Below are 23,369 nucleotides of genomic sequence, written 5' to 3'. Positions count from 1 at the left end.
GTAGGTCCGGCATGGTCCGGTTCGGTGCCAGACCACCCGGACCAACAGAGGTGGTCGAGTGGTCCGGTCCCGACCGGACCACTGGTCCGGTACCGTACCCTCCGGACCCGTAGGTCCGGTGTGTTCCGGTTCGGTGCCAGACCACCCAGACCAACAGAGGTGGTCGGGTGGTCCGGTCCCGACCGAAACACTGGTCCCGTACCGTACCATCCGGACCCGTAGGTCCGGGGGGTCCGGCAAGGGCCAGAGGTACTGTCCCGCACCGGACCCTAAGGTCCGGTACGGTCCCGTACCATGGGTCCCGTCCGGACCAAACCCGGAGGTCAAGTCCAGTCGGGACCCGTGGGTCCGGTTCGATCCCGACCCGTAAGCCTGGAACGTTCCGGACCCTTGGTCCGGACCATCCGTCACCCGAACACCAGACGCTAAGGAATGGCGTGGGGTCAAGACGGTCCGGTCGGAGGTGTCGGTCTGAGCAACAGAAACAATGTTCCCGTCGCCCTGACCATTCGACAGAAGTACCACGTTCTGTCGAACACCTCCACGTCCAGTAACTAGTCGGCCGGAGCGTTTCAAGAGGGACAGCCACCAGTCACACGGACGTCAGAGGGAACCGTAGTAGCAGTGGTCGTAGGCACGAAGCCTGAAACCCCTGCCCCCACAGGACCGCCCTGAACGGGGTCAATTCGCATCCCAACCCCAGCGGGGAGGGAATTCAGAGACCCCGTCATCTCCTCCGATCTCCCCCCCCAGGAGGCCGAAACTACTGTCAAAACAGCAGCAGACGACCCAGCGAGGGAGTTCAGAGGAGGACCCGTGTCCCTCCTGGCTTCCACAGCGGTGGAAACCGAGGAGGGCACAGGAGAGGCACCGGAAAAAGAAAGATTTTAATGCCAACTGCACCCGGTGTTCCCAGGCGGTCACCCATCCAAGTACTAACCGGGCCCGACGTTGCTTAACTTCGGTGGTCGGACGAGAACCGGTGTTTTCAACGTGGTATGGCCGTTGGCTGTCAAAACCTGAGTCTCTCCAGTAGCCCCTAGATCGGATTCACCAACCCCCAAAGAGGGTTGGGAATCGACCTGCCCCCGGATTCGAGCCAGGGGGGAGAAGGAAACCTTCCCCCCAGGCTTGAAACCGGGAGGAGCTGAAGCCTGAGACTGAGGGCCGGACAACGGCGTCGAAGGGGGGGAAGCCTGTTCCACTGAAGGAGAAGGAGAAAGAAGCTTTTTCTTTCCCCTCGAACTTCCCCGAACCTTCGACGGCGCAGCCCCGCCCGAAGTCCCAGGCTCAAGCCCAGCCTGTTTGAGCAAGCTCGCATTGAGCTTGCTCAAACAGGCTTTCTCCGCCCTCCCTCGCCGCAAACGCAAAGCGTTTGGGGAGGGAGAGTCGGAGCGCCGAAAGATCCCCTTCTCCGTGCGTAAAACATGACGCTGGGCGCCCGGAGAAGGGTTGCCCCCGGCAGACTCTGGTTCCGTAGAACCAGAGCCCAAAACAGGACGAGACATCCTACCTCGCCCTGTACGTACCCTTAAAGACCGAGAATTAACAAAATTCAAAGAAAATTTAGGTCAATACTCAAGTGAATGCGGCGAAACGAGAAGCAGACGACCGGTCACCACGAAGTAGGACGGGAGGCACGCCGAGTCCGCCACACAAAAACGGAGGCACAAGTTGAAGGAAACACAACGTAGCCTCAAGCCAGAAGTGGAATAACACACAATAATCCAACAGGTGATAGTCCACACAGAAAAGGAGCCTCTTAGTCCAAAATAATCCGGGAGCGTAGCAGAAACACAGCCGGTCTGACACGCGCGAAAAAAGAAAGAGGACGCGCCACCTACATCCTGTAAGGGGGAAGCACTCGGACAGTGCTTGGGATCCACGGTGGCGCATGGTTATGGGAGATAATTGTACCCACTCAGCGTTTTGTCCAATTTTTTCGGCCTATAATAGATAATGTGCAAGAATAGTACTGTCGAGGTAAGTGTTATATTGACTGGTTGTACATGTAATCTTCCCATTTGAATGACACAGTCACCTTCTTTGTACTTCATGACCCCCCGAGTGTAAAGTGTGGGTACAGTCAATGTTGAAAAGAAAAGATCATCAAATTAAGCTGGACAATTTTAGGTGGTGAGAGCTATTGCAGTAAGTATGCAAATCATGGCAATATGCACTTAAAGTTGGCAAGCAATGAAGAATAAAGTTAAAGAACAATAAAGAACTTGCAATTCTCCTAAATCTGTTGATCCCCCCCCCCCCCCCGCCCCCTCCACAAGCTGTAGCCCCTCTGTGAATACAGCACTGTTTAGAATAGCTTTAAAGCACCCTCTGTGAATACAGCACTGTTTAGAATAGCTTCAAAGCACCCTCTGTGAATACAGCACTGTTTAGAATAGCTTCAAAGCACCCTCTGTGAATACAGCACTGTTTAGAATAGCTTCAAAGCACCCTCTGTGAATACAGCACTGTTTAGAATAGCTTCAAAGCACCCTCTGTGAATACAGCACTGTTTAGAATAGCTTCAAAGCACCCTCTGTGAATACAGCACTGTTTAGAATAGCTTCAAAGCACCCTCTGTGAATACAGCATTGTTTAGAATAGCTTCAAAGCACCCTCTGTGAATACAGCATTGTTTAGAATAGCTTCAAAGCACCCCCTGTGAATACAGCACTGTTTAGAATAGCTTCAAAGCACCCTCTGTGAATACAGCACTGTTTAGAATAGCTTCAAAGCACCCTCTGTGAATACAGCACTGTTTAGAATAGCTTCAAAGCACCCTCTGTGAATACAGCATTGTTTAGAATAGCTTCAAAGCACCCTCTGTGAATACAGCATTGTTTAGAATAGCTTCAAAGCACCCCCTGTGAATACAGCACTGTTTAGAATAGCTTCAAAGCACCCTCTGTTAATACAGCACTGTTTAGCATAGCTTCAAAGCACCCTCTGTGAATACAGCACTGTTTAGAATAGCTTCAAAGCACCCTCTGTGAATACATCACTGTTTAGAATAGCTTCAAAGCACCCTCTGTGAATACAGCACTGTTTAGAATAGCTTTAAAGCACCCTCTGTGAATACATCACTGTTTAGAATAGCTTCAAAGCACCCTCTGTGAATACAGCACTGTTTAGAATAGCTTCAAAGCACCCCCTGTGAATACAGCACTGTTTAGAATAGCTTCAAAGCACCCTCTGTGAATACAGCACTGTTTAGAATAGCTTCAAAGCACCCCCTGTGAATACAGCACTGTTTAGAATAGCTTCAAAGCACCCTCTGTGAATACAGCACTGTTTAGAATAGCTTCAAAGCACCCTCTGTGAATACAGCACTGTTTAGAATAGCTTCAAAGCACCCTCTGTGAATACAGCACTGTTTAGAATAGCTTCAAAGCACCCTCTGTGAATACAGCACTGTTTAGAATAGCTTCAAAGCACCCTCTGTGAATACAGCACTGTTTAGAATAGCTTCAAAGCACCCTCTGTGAATACAGCACTGTTTAGAATAGTTTAAAAGCACAGTTCTTCCCATGCGGCTGATTTGGCTCACCCATCTTAGATCTGGCCAGGGATAAGACCATGCTCCCATTTCCACATACCAAAATCCAACAACCTAGGGCAGAGTTTGACAAGTTGGCCAAATTAATTGATAAATGAAATGCCCACTCTACATAAGAAACAGAAAGAATGTTGATTTTTGGTATATGAACAAGTGGTGTAATTTTCTTATCCCTGATAAACGCCTGGCTACATCTGGGATGGCGAGTCGTACCGTATTTACAGAAAGGAATTTGCCTGTAATGATGAGCGGACAAACTTACCATCATCAGTTTTCCTGCTGTTTGCAGCCTGTGGTCCGTCTTTGGTACTGCCTGCTGCTGCTGCTCCTTTGGCTTGAGCTTTGGGCTGCACATGTACACAGTCACGGGCCCTTCACATTTTGTAGAAAAACACATGAAATATAACAACTCCTTTACTTTTTAAAGAAAAATATGAATGAAATATATCTCCATTCCGTATCATTTCAGGCATGTTCACAAAATGAACGCATCTTGAGTTGCAACCTGCAGCTTATTTTGCAAAATGGCATCAGTATCAACTGTCACAGGTGCATTGCAGTGCTTTCCCTTGAGACCCGCCGGCACAGTATGGCGCTGCAAACTTCCTCTATCGCTTGTGCCCGCCAAGTTCTACCATTTAGCTTGTAGAAATACTCATTCTGAGCAAAAGACCGCAAAGATGTCTTACCTCTTTGATGTGGAAATCTGCCTCAGGAACCCATGTGGCCTTCTTCATCTTCAGCTGTCCAGAGTATCTGTAAAGAGGAAGCTCCTTTCAGTATAGTACCAGTCGATGCTTTAGGGGACATCTCTCCATTGGAACAGTGGAACCCTCTTATAAGGACCCAAACCGCTCCCACCAATTAAAGACCTTGCTCTCTGACACTTTATGTTCATATTAATATCAATGTCTGTACATTTGCCTCCATTTTAAGATGAAACTTTTTCTCGAATATTTGGCAGTCTTAAAAAGAGGGTGGGGGGGACGACGTGTGCATTAGTAAATCTTGCTGTGGACATTTTTCCTTTTTTTTCATAGTCCAACACTCAGCATTGTCAACTCTCCATGGCCAACTCAAAATGAGTGCCCGTCCCGTCCCATTGACAACTGAACACGCATACAAAACACAGAAACAACAGCCATGCCACATTTGTAGGTATACAACATACCCGATGGCCAGGGCATACAGGTCTGGTCTCTTGTCCTTCTCCTCTTTGCTCAGTTTGTCCACCCGCCGCTCGATGGCCATGCCGATCTGCACGATGCGTGGGAAGTGGGGCAGGATCTGCAACATGGAAGCATGATGTGTAGCATCAATCCTACATCAAGTACAGTAGACCCCCCCCCCCCTTTCCTGGTGCACAGATCTGCAACGTGCAACTTTACTTTTGAATGGTAACAATCTTAATAAATTTTATGTGGAAGTCACAGACAGACACCTGCCCTCTCTCTTTCTTTTGATGCTTCTTACCACGTTAACGCCACCACCTGTAATTATTAGTAATCACCAGAGTTAGCCGCTGTCATAGCAGATGACACAAAAAGAAGTGATCAGAATTACTATGATAAAACCTGTGATATCTAAACTTAAACTTGTTGACCATGTTGATCGTACACCTCTGTACCCACCTTGGTGAGAATGATGAGAGCGTTCCTGATCTGGATGAAGCTCCCTGACTCCAGACAGGCAATGATGGCCTGAGGACCAAGCAAAATAACAACAGTATGTTCTACATTAACTAAAATATGAGGTATTACACCTACTGATGCCATAGATTGCGTAAAAACACCTGTGTCAAGGGATATACACCCATACAAAACTTGTTGGGGAGGTATAAACACGTACAGCAACTGAGCTCAACAGGTGTGAAACAACCAAGCAACCCTGAGGACTTTTGGGTTGGTTCCCAATTTCCAACCAAGCAGGTGATGCCTATGCTTTGTATGATACCGAGTTTCACTGAACCCTCACAGAACAAATGCTTTCCATAGAACAAATACTTTCCACAGCTTTTTCTGATGAAATGAGCAATGGACACATTCTTTCTTATACCTACAAATCCATATTTTCTTCTGCCTTAGTTTAGCTGGGTTATTTGGAACTTTTCTTTGCTACACTGTGAAACAAACATTATCTTGTACCTCTTGACTTTTCTGTCAAGAGGTATGCATATTCCTTGTTTTCGTTGCTCAGAGATATACCTCAATACTTTTTGGAGATGGGAGCACTGAACTGCTTACAAATGGCTGAACACAACATCAACAAATAGTGTGAAAAAACATAAGTGGCTAGTTGCGACAAGTTAAAAGGTCATACCCACACAGCCCACTTATTTCACTAATATGTCAAGTTGCTTTACATATCAATTAATCACTTCACATAAACACACTGCCCATATCATTAACACAGGGTCCCCACTGGTTTTTAGAAACAAAATTCCATGACTTTTCCATGACTTTCCATGAGCCTCAATAACATTTTCCATGACTAGATCCACAGGTCGCCATTTCCGAACACGCAAACTTTTTACGTCTTGTCACTGCCAGTTTTGACACTGGCTTGCTTTGCACTGAATTTGAGTCAGTTTCTACGCAGTGTCTCTTCGACAAGCAAGTCAAGCATTTGCTACGCAGTCAGATTATCGGTAATGTTTGCTGGTCCTGTCATTTCACTAAACTGGACCAGCCACTGTTTGTATCCATCTGCACTTTCGTAAATTCCGTTTTGTAACCGTCACTGTGACTTGACGAACTGTCATTTTTTTCACCGCGATACACAGTTCATTGCGTAGATCTTCCTCGGTAATTTGTTCCAATTCCGCATACTTTTTGTTGTCAAGAAACAACTCGAAAGAAAGTTTAAAACTCATCATCCTCCATCTTGCTTGTGGAAGCGCTAAAGTACTTTATCGATGCAAAAAAAAAATCAGAAAACTTCGACGAAACCGACTAAATGCAGCGCAGACGACACGACGAGATAACGGAAGGAAGTGCGCCTCGCTTTGGCTCAAGTACCGCTAAAAATACCGTTATTCTCGTATGCAAATACGAACGAGAAGTTGGTCATACGAACAAGCCTTGTGCTGGCGACGCAAATCGCTGCTGGCTGGCAAAGGGGGGGCAATGGCTGGGCAACAAAAATCGCCGCTGGCGTGCTAAAGGTTTTTTTATTTTTCTTTCTTATTTTTGTTAAATTCCATGACTTTCCATGACTTGAATTGAAATTCCATGACTTTCCAGGCCTGGAAAATTAAAAATCAAATTCCATGACTTTCCAGGTTTTCCATGACCTGTACGAACCCTGTTAACAGATCAAAGTCTGTGTAATGTGTTACCTTGGTGATGCGGAAATGCCACTTGTGACAGACGTGCCTGAAGTTCTCAAAGTCCAGGCGGTCCATCTTGTTGTTGCTGTCAGAGCCCTTGCGGAACACTGTCACAAAGCCAGGGTAGTTGGCACACTCCTGCAATGCCACGGCAACAATCATATCTTAGACAGACATAACAATGGGTCACAGAGTAGCAAAGCAGCAGGCATGGTGTGGTATAGCATCTAAAGTTTAAAATTTTGTTTATTTCCAATCGCTAAAATCTTTATTGTAATTACTTAACTTTTCCACAGGTGACTTCAAGGATTACCCAAAACGTACCCAAACCCTTTACAAATTTGTTCAAACGCTTCCACTTCCAAAAATAAATCCTAGCAACATCCTCCAAGCAGTATGAACATTTTAGCAACATCATCCAAGCAGTATAACATTCCTAGCAACAGTTCGACTATAAGTGCTCCCCACAGTATGAAACAAATTAGGTGTAAGATCTGGCCTTAGGCAACCAATATCTCTCTTCTCTTCCACATCTGAAATCAGAGCTAAGAAACTGAGGTACTTCTGTTTTTTCAAGCTCTAATACTGCCCCAACAACCTGGACCCACCTGAGGGTGGCTTCGTGCAAAGTAATCAAATATCAACTGCTAACACAAACAGACAGCACAATGAAATACAAGACTGACCTTGTCATAGATGTTGAAGCTGCCATGCCATCTCATGATGGTGTCCAGGGCGCTGGCGAGGAAACGACCATAGCGGTGACCCTCGTTCTCCGTGCAGCTGGTCAGGGTGTATGTGATATCACAGAATATCTGCACAAACAAATTAAAATATTATAACAGTTACTCTCTTGAGTAAGAAACAGTCCTCGATTTAGCTGCACTCTTTTCTCAGAACTCTCATTTATGAGGATGGCATTGCAAAACCTCAAATCACACTGAAAACTGGTCCAAAATGTTCTGTTACTTGTGTATTCCAAAGGTGGCGTGCACAAGAAAGTTCTCAACTGAATTATGAATCAACATGAGGTAAATATCTTTAAAAAATAGTAATTTTATGAGAAAAACCATGTTTGAACCCTGGTAACTCGTGCGCCTTACCCGATCATAGCAGATGAGAGTGGAGAAGTTGGGCGTCTTGAGAGTGTGTAGCACCTGGATGAAGTAGCCGCAGTAGAGAGCGTCACTGGCCGTGAAGCGACAGCGTGGGAACAGGCACATCTGAAGGAAGTTGGTCGTCATCTCAGACTTTGTTGTTCCTGTTGAACACAGGCCTTGACATAAAGCTGCGGTTTAAATTACATTCCATTCAACTTCAGTGCTCCATGCTTCCTGTCATAGTGCATGGACCTCAAGCAGATATAGCCCAGATCAAACTAAAACAGTCCCTCTAGCACACCCAGAAACTGTACACCCTGTTGTGGTAACAGGCACAACATAAAATGTACATGGTTTTGCTACAATTCCAGCAACAACCAAAACACTGTCAAAGAAACAAGGAACTAGTGCCCCTGACCAGCTGACAATTTCTTTTTAACACTTAAATCCATGAAATATCAGGAATGTTGTGTTAACGCAATGTCAGTCATACACCCACCCACCCACATACCCACACACGGTGACATACCACTGGGAAACCAAGACTCTCGTTCCTTCTTGAGCCTTGCCATGACCTGCGCCACATGCTCTGTCTGCTTCTTCTCCTCATCCTTCAGCTTCTCAATCAACTGCTGGCATCGTTCTCGCTCCTTCTTCTTCTTGCTCTGTGGCTGTGTATAGAACAACACATTTGATTTAGAAAACCACAAAAAAGGGAAGACAAGAGAGGGTGGCTGAACCTTGATTAACAGGCAGAGGAAGACTAAGTGGAGGTCGAGGGAAAAAATGAGAGCAAACAATCGAGAATGGTAGGGAGAAAGACAAAAACAGTGACTGAGAGACAGTCAAAATGACAGTCGCAAAAGAAATTAGAAGATATGAAGAGATAGACGGGAAAAAACCAGTCTAACATGTAAAAGCTGACTCTTGCTACAAAATAGTGCATATGGGAGTTGCAGCCAACAAAAGTAGAATGTGAGAAGAAGAGGAAAAAGAATATGACAGAGACAAAATGAAAAGTACAGATCGAAAGACGTTAGGGACTGACCATGTCTTTGCTGTCATCGGTCTGCTGTATCTGTGTGTGCAGCAGCTGAATCTGTTTTTCGTACGCCTGGCTGGGCACCCTCAGGTCGTACATGGACATGGACCAGAACGTCCAGTAGAACAGCGGCCTGGAACATCACACAAATCATCTTATACATCTGTAAAGGAGGTCCTTAATTGAGCCCAAAGTCGACTTCATGAAGTCTTCGCAAAGTCTTTTTATGCGACCAGCTTTGCGAAGTATATTTCACGTAGTAGACTTTCCCAAGCAAGGACAGACTTTACTAACACGACCACAATGTCCAGTAGAACAGAATCATGAGCACCCCCCCCCCCCCCCCCCCCCCCCCGCCCCCCCCCCTGAAAAAAATGTATTTTTTTACAAGTAAAATGACTATTTCTAAGAATACTCACCTCAATTTAACTAATAGGAGTTACCTAACTTACGAGTCTCAGTCTAGCACTCGTAAGTAAGGTAACTCCTATTAGTTAAATTGAGGTGATGTATTCGAAAGAAATAAAGAAAATTGCACTGGGGTAATTGTTTGTTCGTTCATGGGCTGAAACTCCCACGGCTTTTACGTGTATGACCGTTTTTACCCCGCCATTTAGGCAGCCATATGCCGCTTACGGAGGAAGCATGCTGGGTATTTTTGTGTTTCTATAACCCACCGAACTCTGACATGGATTACAGGATCTTTTTCGTGCGCACTTGGTCTTGTGCTTGCGTGTACACACAGGGGTGTTCGGACACCGAGGAGAGTCTGCACACAAAGTTGACTCTGAGAAATAAATCTCTCGCCGAACGTGGGGACGAACTCACGCTGACAGCGGCCAACTGGATACAAATCCAGCACGCTACCGACTGAGCTACATCCCCGCCCCACTGGGGTAATACAACTCTGTCTTTTTCTACCAACCCATAACTTTTTCACCACTCTCATTTTTTTGTTTGTTAAGGTTCACAGACAATTGGACATTAGATGCTCCACTCCCACCAAAAAAAAAAATTATACTTTTTATTTATTTTACTCACCCTAATCTAACTTATTTGTTTTGCATCAGGACCCCAGGCCAGAATGCTCAGCAGAATACAGGTCTACATTGCCACATAAATATTCTGATTCAAAGCAGTAATGCTGTTCATAAAGATCTGAGCCACAGCGCCATTTATGAAAGAGGACTACACAACAGTCAACATACCTACCGCACATGGAGTGAACTCTAGACTGACATACGTCCCTACCACCTCAACATATTATGACGTGCAAACTCACACTTTAAACCCTGCGCACATGTATCAAGACATTCATATTTTACATGGCTAAAGACATGTTCTTTGCGGTCAAACTGTGCCTAAAAAAATTTGGTAACTGAAATGCTACTCAAAAATTAATGACAGAAAAATGTTTTGAAGAGAGAAAAAGTTTCGTAATTTGTCTCAAGCATTTATTGTGAAAGCAAACCTACGTGAAGTCCTCCCATATCCTGGCTGGAAAGAGTGGTCGTAACGTCTCCAGAACTGGCTTCTGTGTTTCCTCTGTGGATTCTATGTACCTTTGCTGCAATACAAACAAATTGAAGCACCACAATAAATTTCAATCCAACTTTCAGAGCAAGTTGTTAAAAAGTAATTATGTAACCACTCCCCACCCCCGGGAACCCCATCATCACAAACACACACAGCAATGTTGTATCAACTTGAGATGGCTTACCTTGAGTGAAACCGAGTTGCTGCTCTTCTTGTCAGCTTTGCGCAGTTCTTCATAACGTGTCTGGAATGAAAGGACGATTTTGCGATGATTGCTGTATCACATACAGAATTTAGATGGAATACACACATGGGCACACACAAACACACTTTCTACTTTCGATTAAATAAAAACCTCTTATCCATCCCTTCTTCTGATCCCTTGAAAACATTCATACCAACACAAGACATATCACAGAAGCATCCACAAATTAAATACAAGAGTGACATCATATGAAAACATTTATTTTCGTGGTCATAAGGCAAAGGCAAACTAGAAAACACACACACACACACACACACACACACACACACACACACACACACACACACACACACACACACACACACACACACAAACACACACACACACACACACCACCTGTCTTTTCATATTTGCTGTCCATGGCATGTAAATTTACCTTGATTTTAAGATTCCCTCCCTTGTAAGATCGGATTTTCTCAGATCTGTGGTGTTGTTAAAAGGGGCAGGGGGAACAGGGGAGTCCACTGTATGATTTATAGTAACGCTGTACATGAAGCTTACACGTCAAACGTCAAACACACCAAACAGCAAAGTGAACTGACATGAATGCTGTGGGTGTACTGTGTGCGAGAGAGGAAGAAGGCTGCGTCCTGAGGGACGTGGTAGGTGGCGATGAGGGTGTCGATGGGGGGCAGGCGCTTGACAAACTCCTCCGTGGACAGCTGATTGGACAGGAAACTGCCAAACTGCACCAACGTGTCCTGGCACTGAAACACAGGAAAATCAAATTATGCATGATTCTAACTGGTGAAGTCACAATATATGTCATACCTGTATGGTGTATCAGTTTTATTGTATTCCTGATAAAAAGCTTCAATGTATCTTCTATTTGAAAATAACCTATTTTTGTTGCTAAAAATCTCATGTTCAACAGCTTACTCCATACAAACCGGTGCTGCATTTTGTCATGGTTGCTTTTGACTAGTTTCCTTTCTTTTTACAAGAGCTAGTCAGTAGTCCTTCAAATGTTCAGCAAAACTACGTATGTGTTTCTGCATGCACTACTGCTGCTGAAATATTTCAGTGACACAACATTTGCACACCAAACATACTACTTTCAAGCATCCTCTAAAGCAAAACTATTTTGTGTCAAACTGGGACTGACTCAGGATATGTAATCATGTCTGATTTGGTGGACCCATGGACAAATGTTCTAAAAAAGCTGTTGCAACAAACTTGCTCTCTTCGTAGACATCGCAGATTCAGACACACCGGATTTGTTTCAGATTAATACAAAAGAAAACCCAGCGTAGGGCTTGAGACTGACCTGGTCGTAGAGCTTGCCCACCAGCTTCAAGTGGCGGTTGTCGTCCTCTCTGAACACCACACTGCTTCGCTGCTGGGACATCAAGAGGCACAGGGACAGGCCCAGGTCACGCTCCAACAGTGTGTCCTTCAACCGCGTAGACGACTTCTTCATGTTGCGCACCTGCTGAAAGTTGCCTCCCTGAAACACAGAAAAACATGATGCATTTCCCTGTTGCGATGCACTTTTGAGACCACTTCCACTAAATCAGTTTGGGAGGAAAGTGTACATGAAATTCCACAAGTGATGAAGCTTCTGTGTAATCAAGGAGAAAGAAGGAAAAGAGTTCCTGCATGTTAATTAAGAGTCCTAACACTTGCTGACTTCAGAGCAGTGGGATACTGAACATTTCAGATAAATGAAGAAAAGAACATATAATTATGGACCTGACTGGATGATACGCTATTTCACAGAGGAGGCACCGGGAACCTTCTGTCTTGTAATTTTGTTTACAATTTTGCAGCGGGAACCTTCTGTCTTGTAAAAATGTACAATTTTACATTTAGCACCAGGAACCTTCCGTCTTGCAAAAATGTACAATTTTACATTTAGCACAGGGAACCTTCTGTCTTGTAAAATTGTATATTTTGCACCGGAAACTTTCCGTCTTATAAAAATGTAAAATTTTACACTTTGCGCCAAGAACCTTCAGTCTTGTAAAAATGTAAAATTTGACATCATTTATTGGTATACTGACCTCTTGCCTGAGGAGTTCCCCGCCAGACAGGGCGTTGAGCTGATCGTCAGTGATCTCCTCAGACACCTCAATGCCCGCCATCTTCTGCACCACCTCCCTCAGCAACAGCAGGTCCAAACTGCACAGTAACACAGTGTCATGCAATGTAACATTCACATTAAACACACATTCCTTTCCTGTGAACGATCATGTCACCCATCATAGGACTTTACACAGGATGAGAGCCTGCGTTCTGTGCAGAATGGAGAGAGAGAGAGAGAGAGAGAGAGAGAGAGAGAGAGAGAGAGAGAGAGAGAGAGAGAGAGAGAGAGAGAGAGAGAGAGAGAGAGAGAGAGAGAGAGAGAGAGAGTGTGTGCGTACGTGCGTGCATGGTGAATTAATTCTGCATGTTTGACACTGGTGTCCGTTACAAAATGAATTGAACAACAAATTACACAAGAAGGGCAAAGCCCATACGACTCACATGCTTGACCTTTACATGACCTTGACCTTCAGCTAAACCTAGCAATGACATCATACACTAAGAACTGCTTTACACATTTTTCCTACCAAAATACATGTGACCTTGACCCAAGGTCAAGGTCATCCAAGGTCATGCAACACAAAGCTGTTAATTCAAGACATAGGAAGTACAATGGTGCTTATTGGCTCTTTCTACCATGAGATATGGTCACTTTTAGTGGTTCACTACCTTATTTTGGTCACATTTCATAAGGGTCAAAGTGACCTTGACCTTGATCATATGTGACCAAATGTGTCTCATGATGAAAGCATAACATGTGCCCCACATAATTTTTAAGTTTGAAACAGTTATTTTCCATAGTTCAGGGTCAAGGTCACTTCAAAATATGTATACAATCCGACTTTGAAGAGCTCCTGTGACCTTGACGCAAGGTAAACCAAACTGGTATCAAAAGATGGGGCTTACTTTGCCCTATATATCATATATAGGTGAGGTATTAAATCTCAAAAACTTCAGAGAAAATGTGAAAAATGTGAAAAATAGCTGTTTTTTAGACAACATTTATGGCCCCTGCGACCTTGACCTTGAAGCAAGGTCAAGATGCTATGTATGTTTTTTGGGGCCTTGTCATCATACACCATCTTGCCAAATTTGGTACTGATAGACTGAATAGTGTCCAAGAAATATCCAACGTTAAAGTTTTCCGGACGGACGCCGGGACGGACGACTCGGGTGAGTACATAGACTCACTTTTGCTTCGCATGTGAGTCAAAAATGAATTGAACAACAAATTACAAAATGAATTGAACAAATTCCCACTCTACACAGAACCTAGCTAGGTCGTTGAGTTTTGGCCCATGTTCAAGTTGATGGATGCTTTTATCCCATGTAAAAGCCTGGGCAGCTCTATAATGGCTGACATGAGTGGGTACAAGAGAAGGAATGTACCTTTAAATGTAAGTAAATAACACAATCTGAAACAGATAAGACTGCTAATGTTCCAAATCTAGAATCAAAAACAAGAAAGATAAAATTATTGGAACGTTTTAACTCAAATAACTCATCTACAAAATTGAATTATCACGTTTTTCAGGTATTTATCATGTTTTTCAGGTATGAGTCTGAATCAAAGGCACTTCAAAACCATTCTTACCTTTTACCAGCCTTGAGCTGGTTGGCCACATACTGCATGATGCCTGTCAGTTCTATGGTGTACTTGCGACAGATGGCTCCAGCAAAATTGGCTAAACCTGTAAAAGAAAAAAAAGAGATCACAATTTAAATCCATTAGCATCCTATGAACTTCTTACCTTTCAGGAGTGAAATCAAAGAAAAAGTTAGTCTGAAATTCAAAGCATTTTTAAGAAAAATGTACCACTGCAGTTCGTATGGAGAAGTGCACGCGCACACGCACATACACTCTCTCTCCAGGTGTCAGCCTAAAACTCCTTATCGTTGCGTAATAGAGAAAAATAAATTAATCTCTCCCTGTCCCTCCCCAAAACACTGCACAGCTACAATGGTTTTGGGAAAAGTTTTCTGACTGCTTTGCATAGCTGCCAACTTTCTGATAATGAAATTCCTGTGGGGGTCCGGGTGCCGCGGTAGGCCCCCGGTGGGGTCCAGGGGCAACGCCCTTGGTGGGGGTTGTGGGGCAACGCCCCCTGAAGCTGAAGATTTTTTGTAAATGAAGGTGCCAAAATTGCTTTTTTTCTGGTATATTATGATCAAAATTGACATTTATTTAACAAATGAAATAACAGTCATGTTATAACTAATAATTCCATGAAAAAAAAAAAAATTTGAAGATACTTGCTCAGGTGCTGCATTTGGCTTTTGTTGTTTTCGCCTTCAAAGTATTTGCGAAACACGACGTGATCTTTGGCGTCTGTTTCACAGCAGTAGCAGTCGACTGCTTCACATTGCCGCAATGCTTGGCGGAGGCAGCATGGAGCTCGATGTCTTTTTTCCCACCATGTCCGATGTTGATGTCACATCGACAAGGTTTACAGAACGCGTGGTGTTCCCCCTTATCTGACTTGTCGATAAAGTCATAGTTAGCCTTGTACTGTGGTAAAAACCTCACTTTAGCCTTTGGTTTTTTGTCTTTTGGTGTTGTTTTTGGCGGCATGTTGGAAGGCAAAACCGGAAAGATCGAGGCACAACTTATTTTCCGCACATGCGCACGCCAACGTGGCTGGTCTCGGTTAACCAGAGCGTCTTTTCACCGGTTTGTTCCCCCAAAAAGAGGCTGCTTACACAAAGTATGTTAGAAATTTCGATTTTCGGGAAAATCGAACACATTTCGGGATTTCGTGACGGATTTAAAACATCGGGAGATTCCCGAAAAATTCGGGAGGGTTGGCAGCTATGGCTTTGATCAATTATTAGGCACAAAAAAAACCAAATTCCGTTTACAGTATCCCGACCGACCCTATTTTTTCGCGCGACCCTAGACTTTTTTTTGGCATTTGGGAGAGAAAAAAAAGAAAAAAAAAGGAAAAAAAAGTCTGTTTTTTGGCAAAATAACTTAAAAATATGTTTTTTTGGAGAAAAAATAAAATAAAATACAATAAATAATCCCGACCTACCGACCCTATTTTTTTGGCCTATGTTACCGTAAACAGACTTTTTTTTTTGTTGCTTTACACAACCAGGAAGCCCGGCAAAGCAGAACAGTAGGGTTACAAGAAAGTAATGGCTGAAGTCCTCACTTTGTAGCCACATGGAGATGTTGGTATCGTCCGTCTTCATCCTCTCCTTTTCTGGATTGGCCACTGCTTCAATGATACAGTCTGGTGTTAGGCTAAGGAAACTTGCTGCAATACTGCCTAACCATTTGTTTTGTCACAGAAGTCAGGGCCGGACCAAATGAGTTGTAAGGGGGGGGGGTTCTTCCTTTTTTGGGGGGGCAAATCAGCGAAGTGGCGAAGCCACAAGCGCGCGCCTGCAAAGCAGGCGCGCGAACTAGGGGGGTCCGGGGGCAAGCTCCCCCGGAAAATTGTTGAAAAACGGTTAAAATCTGTGCAATCTGGTGCATTCTGGGCCTTGTTTTGAGGGTTAAGAGCAGCATTGTTTTGGTGCTAAAACTAGTAAAAGTCAAAGCAAGGTACATGCTTTTTCCAGGGGTGGGGTTCCGGAACCCCTGGAACCCCCCCCTGGGTCCGGCCCTGGAAGTACAACTGGAACAGCCTGGCAGTTTCTGATTTTAGCAAAACACATGAAGATGGACTCACGATCAGACTGTCTGCTGTAATGTCTGACCCAATTTAATTTAATTTATCGATCTCCTTCTACCTTGGTTTCAATACCAATTATACTTTGTTTTAAAGGCTGGGGCCAGCGATAGCATGACAGAGGGAACTCTGCATGCCATGGCAGTCCCGAACCTTCAATCATTTATTTTGTCTAATGCTAACTTTTTCAAGCATGGCTCCTCCAACCACTTAGGATTAGTAATTATCATGGAGGGAGGCAGAACTTTGCATGTCATGAAAACTGTTGAAAGCTAAAGAGTACAAAAGCTGTGCCAATAAAACCTCTTTCTAATGATCATGTTTACTCGTCATACAGTTACACAGAAGTGTCAAAAGAAACATTTTATTTAGCATGAAACAGACCACAACAACGCTAACATGAGATACATAAAGCTTTTCTTTACAGGGCTGCAAAATGTTGTAGTCACACCGCACAGAAAGGATACAAGCCAGAATGTCGTAGGACATGGGAGTGAGGTACTTGAGTGAGTCCACAATAGGGCTGATGAAGTTTTCATACCTCTGAATCTGAGTCAGGATCTGAAATCAAGCAACAATAGGCAGTGTGATTGTGAACAATTCTAGTTTAAAAACGGACAAGAAAACATAATATGAACTGAATCCCAGCAATTGAACAAATGTCATTGTCATCATTTTCACGAGTTTTCATTCACAAACACCTGGTAAATAAATCTCATGTTCCTCATGCAATAACTCGAGGTGGTGAATGGGTTTGAGCTTTCATGTGAAACGTGGATTGTCAAAGTAAAAGCCAATCAGGCTGATTGTTTGATGTGTGGAACCATCGTGGCTTTGGATTTGTGTTTCCGAGGACAACGATTGTAAGCATTCACTCTCAAAGACCCAATCAATGTTGATAATTACCGCGGCGACTCATGGTCAATTTGCAACTTACCTCTGTAATCGCAAAATCCACAACGAAAATTCATAAACACTAAAAAGAAAAGAAATATGCTCAACACTTACTGAATGCACAGGTATGATCGCAGCTCTGTACATTTTCAGACTGGAAGAAAAGCGTCAACAAGCTACGTTTGACGTCACATACAAGTTTGACGTGTTATCTCGTGCTACTGTGACGATGCTTTGTGGCCCGGAGTTGGATTCTAAAAATTCGTCTCCCTGTGGGTTATTGTGCATTTTGTTGCACAACCAAAATTATGACAAAAACGATGTTTGGTAGCTTGTTGTCAGACCAGCACTTTGTTGTTGGACCTCGGGGAGCATATCGCCTTTTGTCTCATATTTATCAACCGCGGCCTTCGGCCTTGTTCGATAAAGATGAAACAAAAGACGATATGGTCCCCTTGGACCAACAAAAAAGCTGGTCTGTCAACAAGCCACCAAACATCTCATAATATTCTGTATGTTTTACATTCAGGCAATAACGTTATATTGAATTGAATAGACTTCCCAAAACAGAAAGATGAATGCCTTTCACAGCCAAAAATTAACTCCTCTTATAAAGGTTTTTGGAATTATCTTATGGCATAAGGCAGGATCATAACTATGGCAACCAGAAGCAAACCATCCTTCACAATCACACCCAATGGACACAAGAACTTTCTCAAGACTGCTCACAAATATATTGCTCACACCAGTACTCATTTTAAACTTCTCAGCACAGCAGTTCAGCAGCTGTTTAATACACACGCAGACAAAAGATTCCCATCAAATTCTGATCCACAAACTATTTGAACAGCATAGGTAATTAACAAACTCACCAGTTCAAACAGAACCCCTGGGTTGCTGTGACCAAGTTTCCCCAACTGTCGACCAGATGGCTTCACTGTTTCCTTGGATATTCGCCTGCAGATGGCAACCAAGCAATTGATAAATGTACTACAGTTTTTGACCACTGAATAACAAGAAAGTGAAAACAAGTCACTTCATTCACTAAAACACTAACCTAAAAGCAAAAAAAGAAATCATTACAAAACAAGAAGAGCAAACGCTCGATCGAGTCACTTTCGCAGTTCTGAATATTATATGAGGCATCAGATGGACAGGAAGAAATTGCTATTCACAACACAATGAGTCACGTTCACATAAAATTTGAGCCCGGTCACTTTTATAGTTTCCGAGAAAAGCCCAACATTAAGTTGTGTGTTGCCGAACAGAAAAGGCTAGTTATCTCCCTTGTTTTTCTGATAATGTTCGTAAAAGGCTACAGATGTAAATACTTTGATGTAAAGAATAATCCTACAAAGTTTCAATCACATCCGATGAACTTTGTCAAAGATATAAAATGTCTAATTTTTCCTTTGACGCTGACCTGTGACCTTGAAAAAGGTCAAAGGTCAACGAAACCATCGTTAAAGTGTAGAGGTCATTGGAGGTCACGACTAAACAAAATATGAGCCCGATCGCTTTGATAGTTTCCGAGAAAAGTCCACTTTTATAGTTTCCGAGAAAAGCCCAACGTTAAGTTGTGTGTTGCCGAACAGAAAAGGCTAGTTATCTCCCTTGTTTTTCTGATAACGTTCGTAAAAGGCTACAGATGTAAATACTTTGATGTAAAGAATAATCCTACAAAGTTTCAATCACATCCGATGAACTTTGTCAAAGATATAAAATGTCTAATTTTTCCTTTGACGCTGACCTGTGACCTTGAAAAAGGTCAAAGGTCAACGAAACCATCGTTAAAGTGTAGAGGTCATTGGAGGTCACGACTAAACAAAATATGAGCCCGATCGCTTTGATAGTTTCCGAGAAAAGTCCAACGTTAAGGTGGTGTCTACGGCCGGCCGGCCGGCCGGCCGGACAGACTAACACTGACCGATTACATAGAGTCACTTTTTCTCAAGTGACTCAAAAAGCATGATCAGAATGAACTCTCTTCTCTACAATTTGTGACATTTCTCCACAGGCTCCTCAGTAACAAAGAACAATGTCCATGGTACATTGCTGCTACCTGTCTCAACTATTAAAACCTTTTTCTCCCTTTGAAAGACATTTCAGATTGGAACTAACCTCATGATGTACTTGGCTCTCTCCACTGTGTCTGCACGAACACGAATCAACTTTGGATGTGTGTAGTATGTCTCGTTCTTCCAGTGGCCATACATGCGGTACCTGAAACACAGGTGACCCAAACATTCGTGGTTATTTAAACAAAATAACGTACCGAACAGTGTAAACACAGTCGGTCAAAATATTCATATTTCAACAAAACAATGCACCAAACAGAATTTAAGAGGTTCTTTTAAGTTATTTTAAGCAAGGACTTTGCTCCTATCTCTGCCCCATGTTTATCAGAGAAGATAGTTATTTCTCGACATAATACGATTTAAATTGGGTCCATCACATGAGAGGCTAACTCTCTGAAGTCCCACCAGATGTCTTACCTGATCTCATAAGGGTAATGTCTGACCAGTCCCCACAGCTCCTCAGCCATACAGCAGTTTCCAGGCTGCAGTGACAGCGAAGGCAGGAGAGAGTCGTCCACCACTGACAGCAAACCGTAGTACGCTGCTTCATCCGACGATGACAAGTGGCCATCATGACGCTGAAAGTCAAATGCATAGATGAACCATTACAGCTGTTTGCAAAATGACCACATGAACAGTCTTTAAAGACTCAACAAGAAAATGCAAACCAAATGTGTGAAATATGTAAACAAGAATATACAAACCACACAGAAAGCAAAAGAGGACGAAGGGAAGAAAAATTCCAACCACACAGGATAAGATGAGCTATTCAAGCTTTCCTACTTTTACTGCTTGATTTCTTTCTTTCTTTCTTTATTTGGTGTTTAACGTCGTTTTCAACCGTTCAAGGTTATATCGCGACGGGGAAAGGGGGGAGATGGGATAGAGCCACTTGTTAATTGTTTCTTGTTCACAAAAGCACTAATAAACAAGAAGAGCAAACGCTCGATCGAGTCACTTTCGCAGTTCTGAATATTATATGAGGCATCAGATGGACAGGAAGAAATTGCTATTCACAACACAATGAGTCACGTTCACATAAAATTTGAGCCCGGTCACTTTTATAGTTTCCGAGAAAAGCCCAACGTTAAGTTGTGTGTTGCCGAACAGAAAAGGCTAGTTATCTCCCTTGTTTTTCTGATAACGTTCGTAAAAGGCTACAGATGTAAATACTTTGATGTAAAGAATAATCCTACAAAGTTTCAATCACATCCGATGAACTTTGTCAAAGATATAAAATGTCTAATTTTTCCTTTGACGCTGACCTGTGACCTTGAAAAAGGTCAAAGGTCAACGAAACCATCGTTAAAGTGTAGAGGTCATTGGAGGTCACGACTAAACAAAATATGAGCCCGATCGCTTTGATAGTTTCCGAGAAAAGTCCAACGTTAAGGTGGTGTCTACGGACGGCCGGCCGGACGGCCGGCCGGCCGGCCGGACAGACTAACACTGACCGATTACATAGAGTCACTTTTTCTCAAGTGACTCAAAAAATTGCTCCAGGGGCTTGCAACGTAGTACAATATATGACCTTACTGGGAGAATGCAAGTTTCCAGTACAAAGGACTTAACATTTCTTACATACTGCTTGACTAAAATCTTTACAAACATTGACTATATTCTATACAAGAAACACTTAACAAGGGTAAAAGGAGAAACAGAATCCGTTAGTCGCCTCTTACGACATGCTGGGGAGCATCAGGTAAATTCTTCCCCCTAACCCGCGGGGGGATTACTGCTTGATTGCTTTCACTATTTACACAAGCCACCAGACAACAATGACAACACTGTCACGCCCGAAGGTAAGTCATACTAGCAGGAGGAATTTCTCACAGCAAGACAAGACACGTCTCTTTGCATGGGTGGGAGCCCAAAATGTTGCCAGGACTGAACATTTTGGAAGGCCGGGGTCCAGGGGCCGCCAAGGCTTCGGCGGGGTGCAGGGGCAGCGCCCTTGCTAGGGGGTCCTGGGGGAAGAAATCCCACCCCTGCCTTTGGGTTTGTGACAGTTAAATTGCAAACACCTAAACCTCAAATAAACCTGTACTGTTTTTATCTCTACCCTTACCCAAGACTCACCTTGTTCATAAACGCCCTGCCTATGCGTATCAGCTTGACCAGCAGGGGTGGGTCAGTGGCGATGTGAGGTCCCAGGTACAGCACCATGGGGAAAGCCACTCGACTCAGGTCAGCAAAGGTGGTCAGCACCTCCACTCCTGGACGCTTGACCGGCACTGGACGTCGCTTGGTCAGAGCTGACGACAGGCCTGTGTACCTGGTTGGACAGTTAAGAGAAAATTAACATTTGTTGAAACTTTTCTAATGGCAAGCTCCCAGAAAATGAAAGAAAGCTTTGACATACCATTACAAAACATAATAACAATAATAGCAGGGATAATCATATATGTGACCCTCCACCACGAAATGAGTCGCATGTCACCTTTGCATGATTTTCATATTTTTACATTTTCATAAAGAGTTTGTTATGCTCTATCCAGTGGTGAAAACCGTTTTAGAAAAGAGCGAAAACTGTTTGAGTTATAAGCCTGTGACTAAGGTGACCCTCACACTGTTACCAGACACTCCCCGGACTTATATTAAGCCTAGCGCAGAACCGCGCGAGGTGACATGCGACTCATTTCGTGGTGGAGGGTCACATATATACTGAGACAGACTGAAAGACATCCAACTGACACTATCAAAATTCAGTCACAAATTGCAACTTGAGCAGCTACACAAAGAAGCTGGACTCACTTGCTGTACATGGGGTCAATGGCAGCATGGATAAGCCTGCACAGTGCCTGCACAATGGGTTTGTGGGAAATGGCAAAGGCGTCGGGCAGACCATCCAGAATGACCTTGGCGTTGTCCCAGGCACCAATCTCCAGCAACGCCTCACACAGCCCAAGCTTCTGGTTGTTGGCTTTCTGCAATGTACAGTAACAGCAGTACAAATTACATGATCAGGGATGTTGTTTGGCATTGGAAAAAAGCCAAACTTTATTTGAAATAGCTGAAACCTTGTCCGTCATTGTGGTAGAATTGTTTAAATTGTTGTCATGAAGGTGTAATGGTGACACTAAGTACTGCCCAAAACTTCTGAAGTGCAAATACATGTACAAACCTTATCTGACCATTTGTCAGATGTTTTTTCTAAGTATTTTCATGAAAAGATTTTGACCATCCGCAACAGCTTCGCCCAGCATTGCGTTCTCCCATTTTTGTTGGAAATTCGTTTTCTGTTTTCACCCCAGTCTCTGAAGATTTTGTTCGTAAACTCATTGTGAAGTCTGCCAAAACGTCCTGTGACCTCGACTCCCTCCCCACCCCCCTCCTCTGTGATCACTTGGACATCCTTCTACCCACCATCACTAGAATACTGAACGAGTCCCTTTCCACTGGCACCGTCCCCTCAGATTAAAAAAAAGCTGTCATTAAGGGCAGGTGGGCCAGTGCAAAATTGACCAAATCGTTCAAAACACTGTTTTGGGTATTTTAGCAGATTATGTTTCCATAACATACCTATCATCCATGTGTGTCAGTGTTTTTGTCAAAAGTGTCCTATTTATCTGTCAATAAAGACAAAATGTGAACATGTGTGGCATTGATTGTCTTCTGTAGTCGATATTCCCCCGCCAAAAAATGTCTCATTTCAAAGGCTAGTTACGGCTTTGTCCTCAGCAAAACAGTGCATTCACGACATACGAAACTGCGCAGCAGCTCCTGACCTATAACATGACATCAGTGTTTTGATGAATGTTCCATTCACTCAGCCACTAGTCCGTTGCAAAAGCAGCAATCGTAATCGAACGGAATCGAACGGAAATGTCCTTATTTGGAAGGTACTCGACATCCATTGGTTCGT

General features: G+C 43.6%; 1 protein-coding gene and 1 non-coding gene across 3 annotated transcripts in view; both read right to left on the bottom strand.

The window, feature by feature from the left end:
- Window positions 1-23,369, bottom strand: part of LOC138969244 (THO complex subunit 2-like) — a 65,790-nt gene that overhangs the window by 28,577 nt on the left and 13,844 nt on the right. For both annotated transcript variants that reach the window (XM_070341988.1, XM_070341989.1), the window contains exons 10-31: window positions 22,259-22,431; window positions 21,584-21,779; window positions 19,922-20,082; window positions 19,548-19,649; window positions 18,299-18,383; window positions 17,000-17,093; window positions 16,011-16,091; window positions 14,450-14,546; window positions 12,834-12,951; window positions 12,098-12,277; window positions 11,373-11,537; window positions 10,750-10,809; window positions 10,505-10,596; window positions 9,036-9,162; window positions 8,517-8,658; window positions 7,991-8,148; window positions 7,574-7,702; window positions 6,897-7,025; window positions 5,191-5,259; window positions 4,731-4,846; window positions 4,249-4,315; window positions 3,822-3,906 (exon numbers count right to left, since the gene is read on the bottom strand). In XM_070341988.1, the coding sequence (XP_070198089.1) occupies window positions 3,822-3,906; window positions 4,249-4,315; window positions 4,731-4,846; window positions 5,191-5,259; window positions 6,897-7,025; window positions 7,574-7,702; window positions 7,991-8,148; window positions 8,517-8,658; window positions 9,036-9,162; window positions 10,505-10,596; window positions 10,750-10,809; window positions 11,373-11,537; window positions 12,098-12,277; window positions 12,834-12,951; window positions 14,450-14,546; window positions 16,011-16,091; window positions 17,000-17,093; window positions 18,299-18,383; window positions 19,548-19,649; window positions 19,922-20,082; window positions 21,584-21,779; window positions 22,259-22,431 (2,626 nt within the window). The remainder of the gene's footprint in view (window positions 1-3,821; window positions 3,907-4,248; window positions 4,316-4,730; window positions 4,847-5,190; window positions 5,260-6,896; window positions 7,026-7,573; window positions 7,703-7,990; window positions 8,149-8,516; window positions 8,659-9,035; window positions 9,163-10,504; window positions 10,597-10,749; window positions 10,810-11,372; window positions 11,538-12,097; window positions 12,278-12,833; window positions 12,952-14,449; window positions 14,547-16,010; window positions 16,092-16,999; window positions 17,094-18,298; window positions 18,384-19,547; window positions 19,650-19,921; window positions 20,083-21,583; window positions 21,780-22,258; window positions 22,432-23,369) is intronic.
- LOC138969825 (5S ribosomal RNA) lies at window positions 892-1,010 on the bottom strand. Its single transcript, XR_011456619.1, has one exon. It is a non-coding gene; the product is annotated as a 5S ribosomal RNA (ribosomal RNA).

The sequence above is a fragment of the Littorina saxatilis genome, linkage group LG6 (assembly GCF_037325665.1).
Source record: "Littorina saxatilis isolate snail1 linkage group LG6, US_GU_Lsax_2.0, whole genome shotgun sequence".
Classification (NCBI taxonomy): Eukaryota; Metazoa; Mollusca; class Gastropoda; order Littorinimorpha; family Littorinidae; genus Littorina; species Littorina saxatilis.
This window is presented reverse-complemented; position numbering and strand designations above follow the sequence as displayed.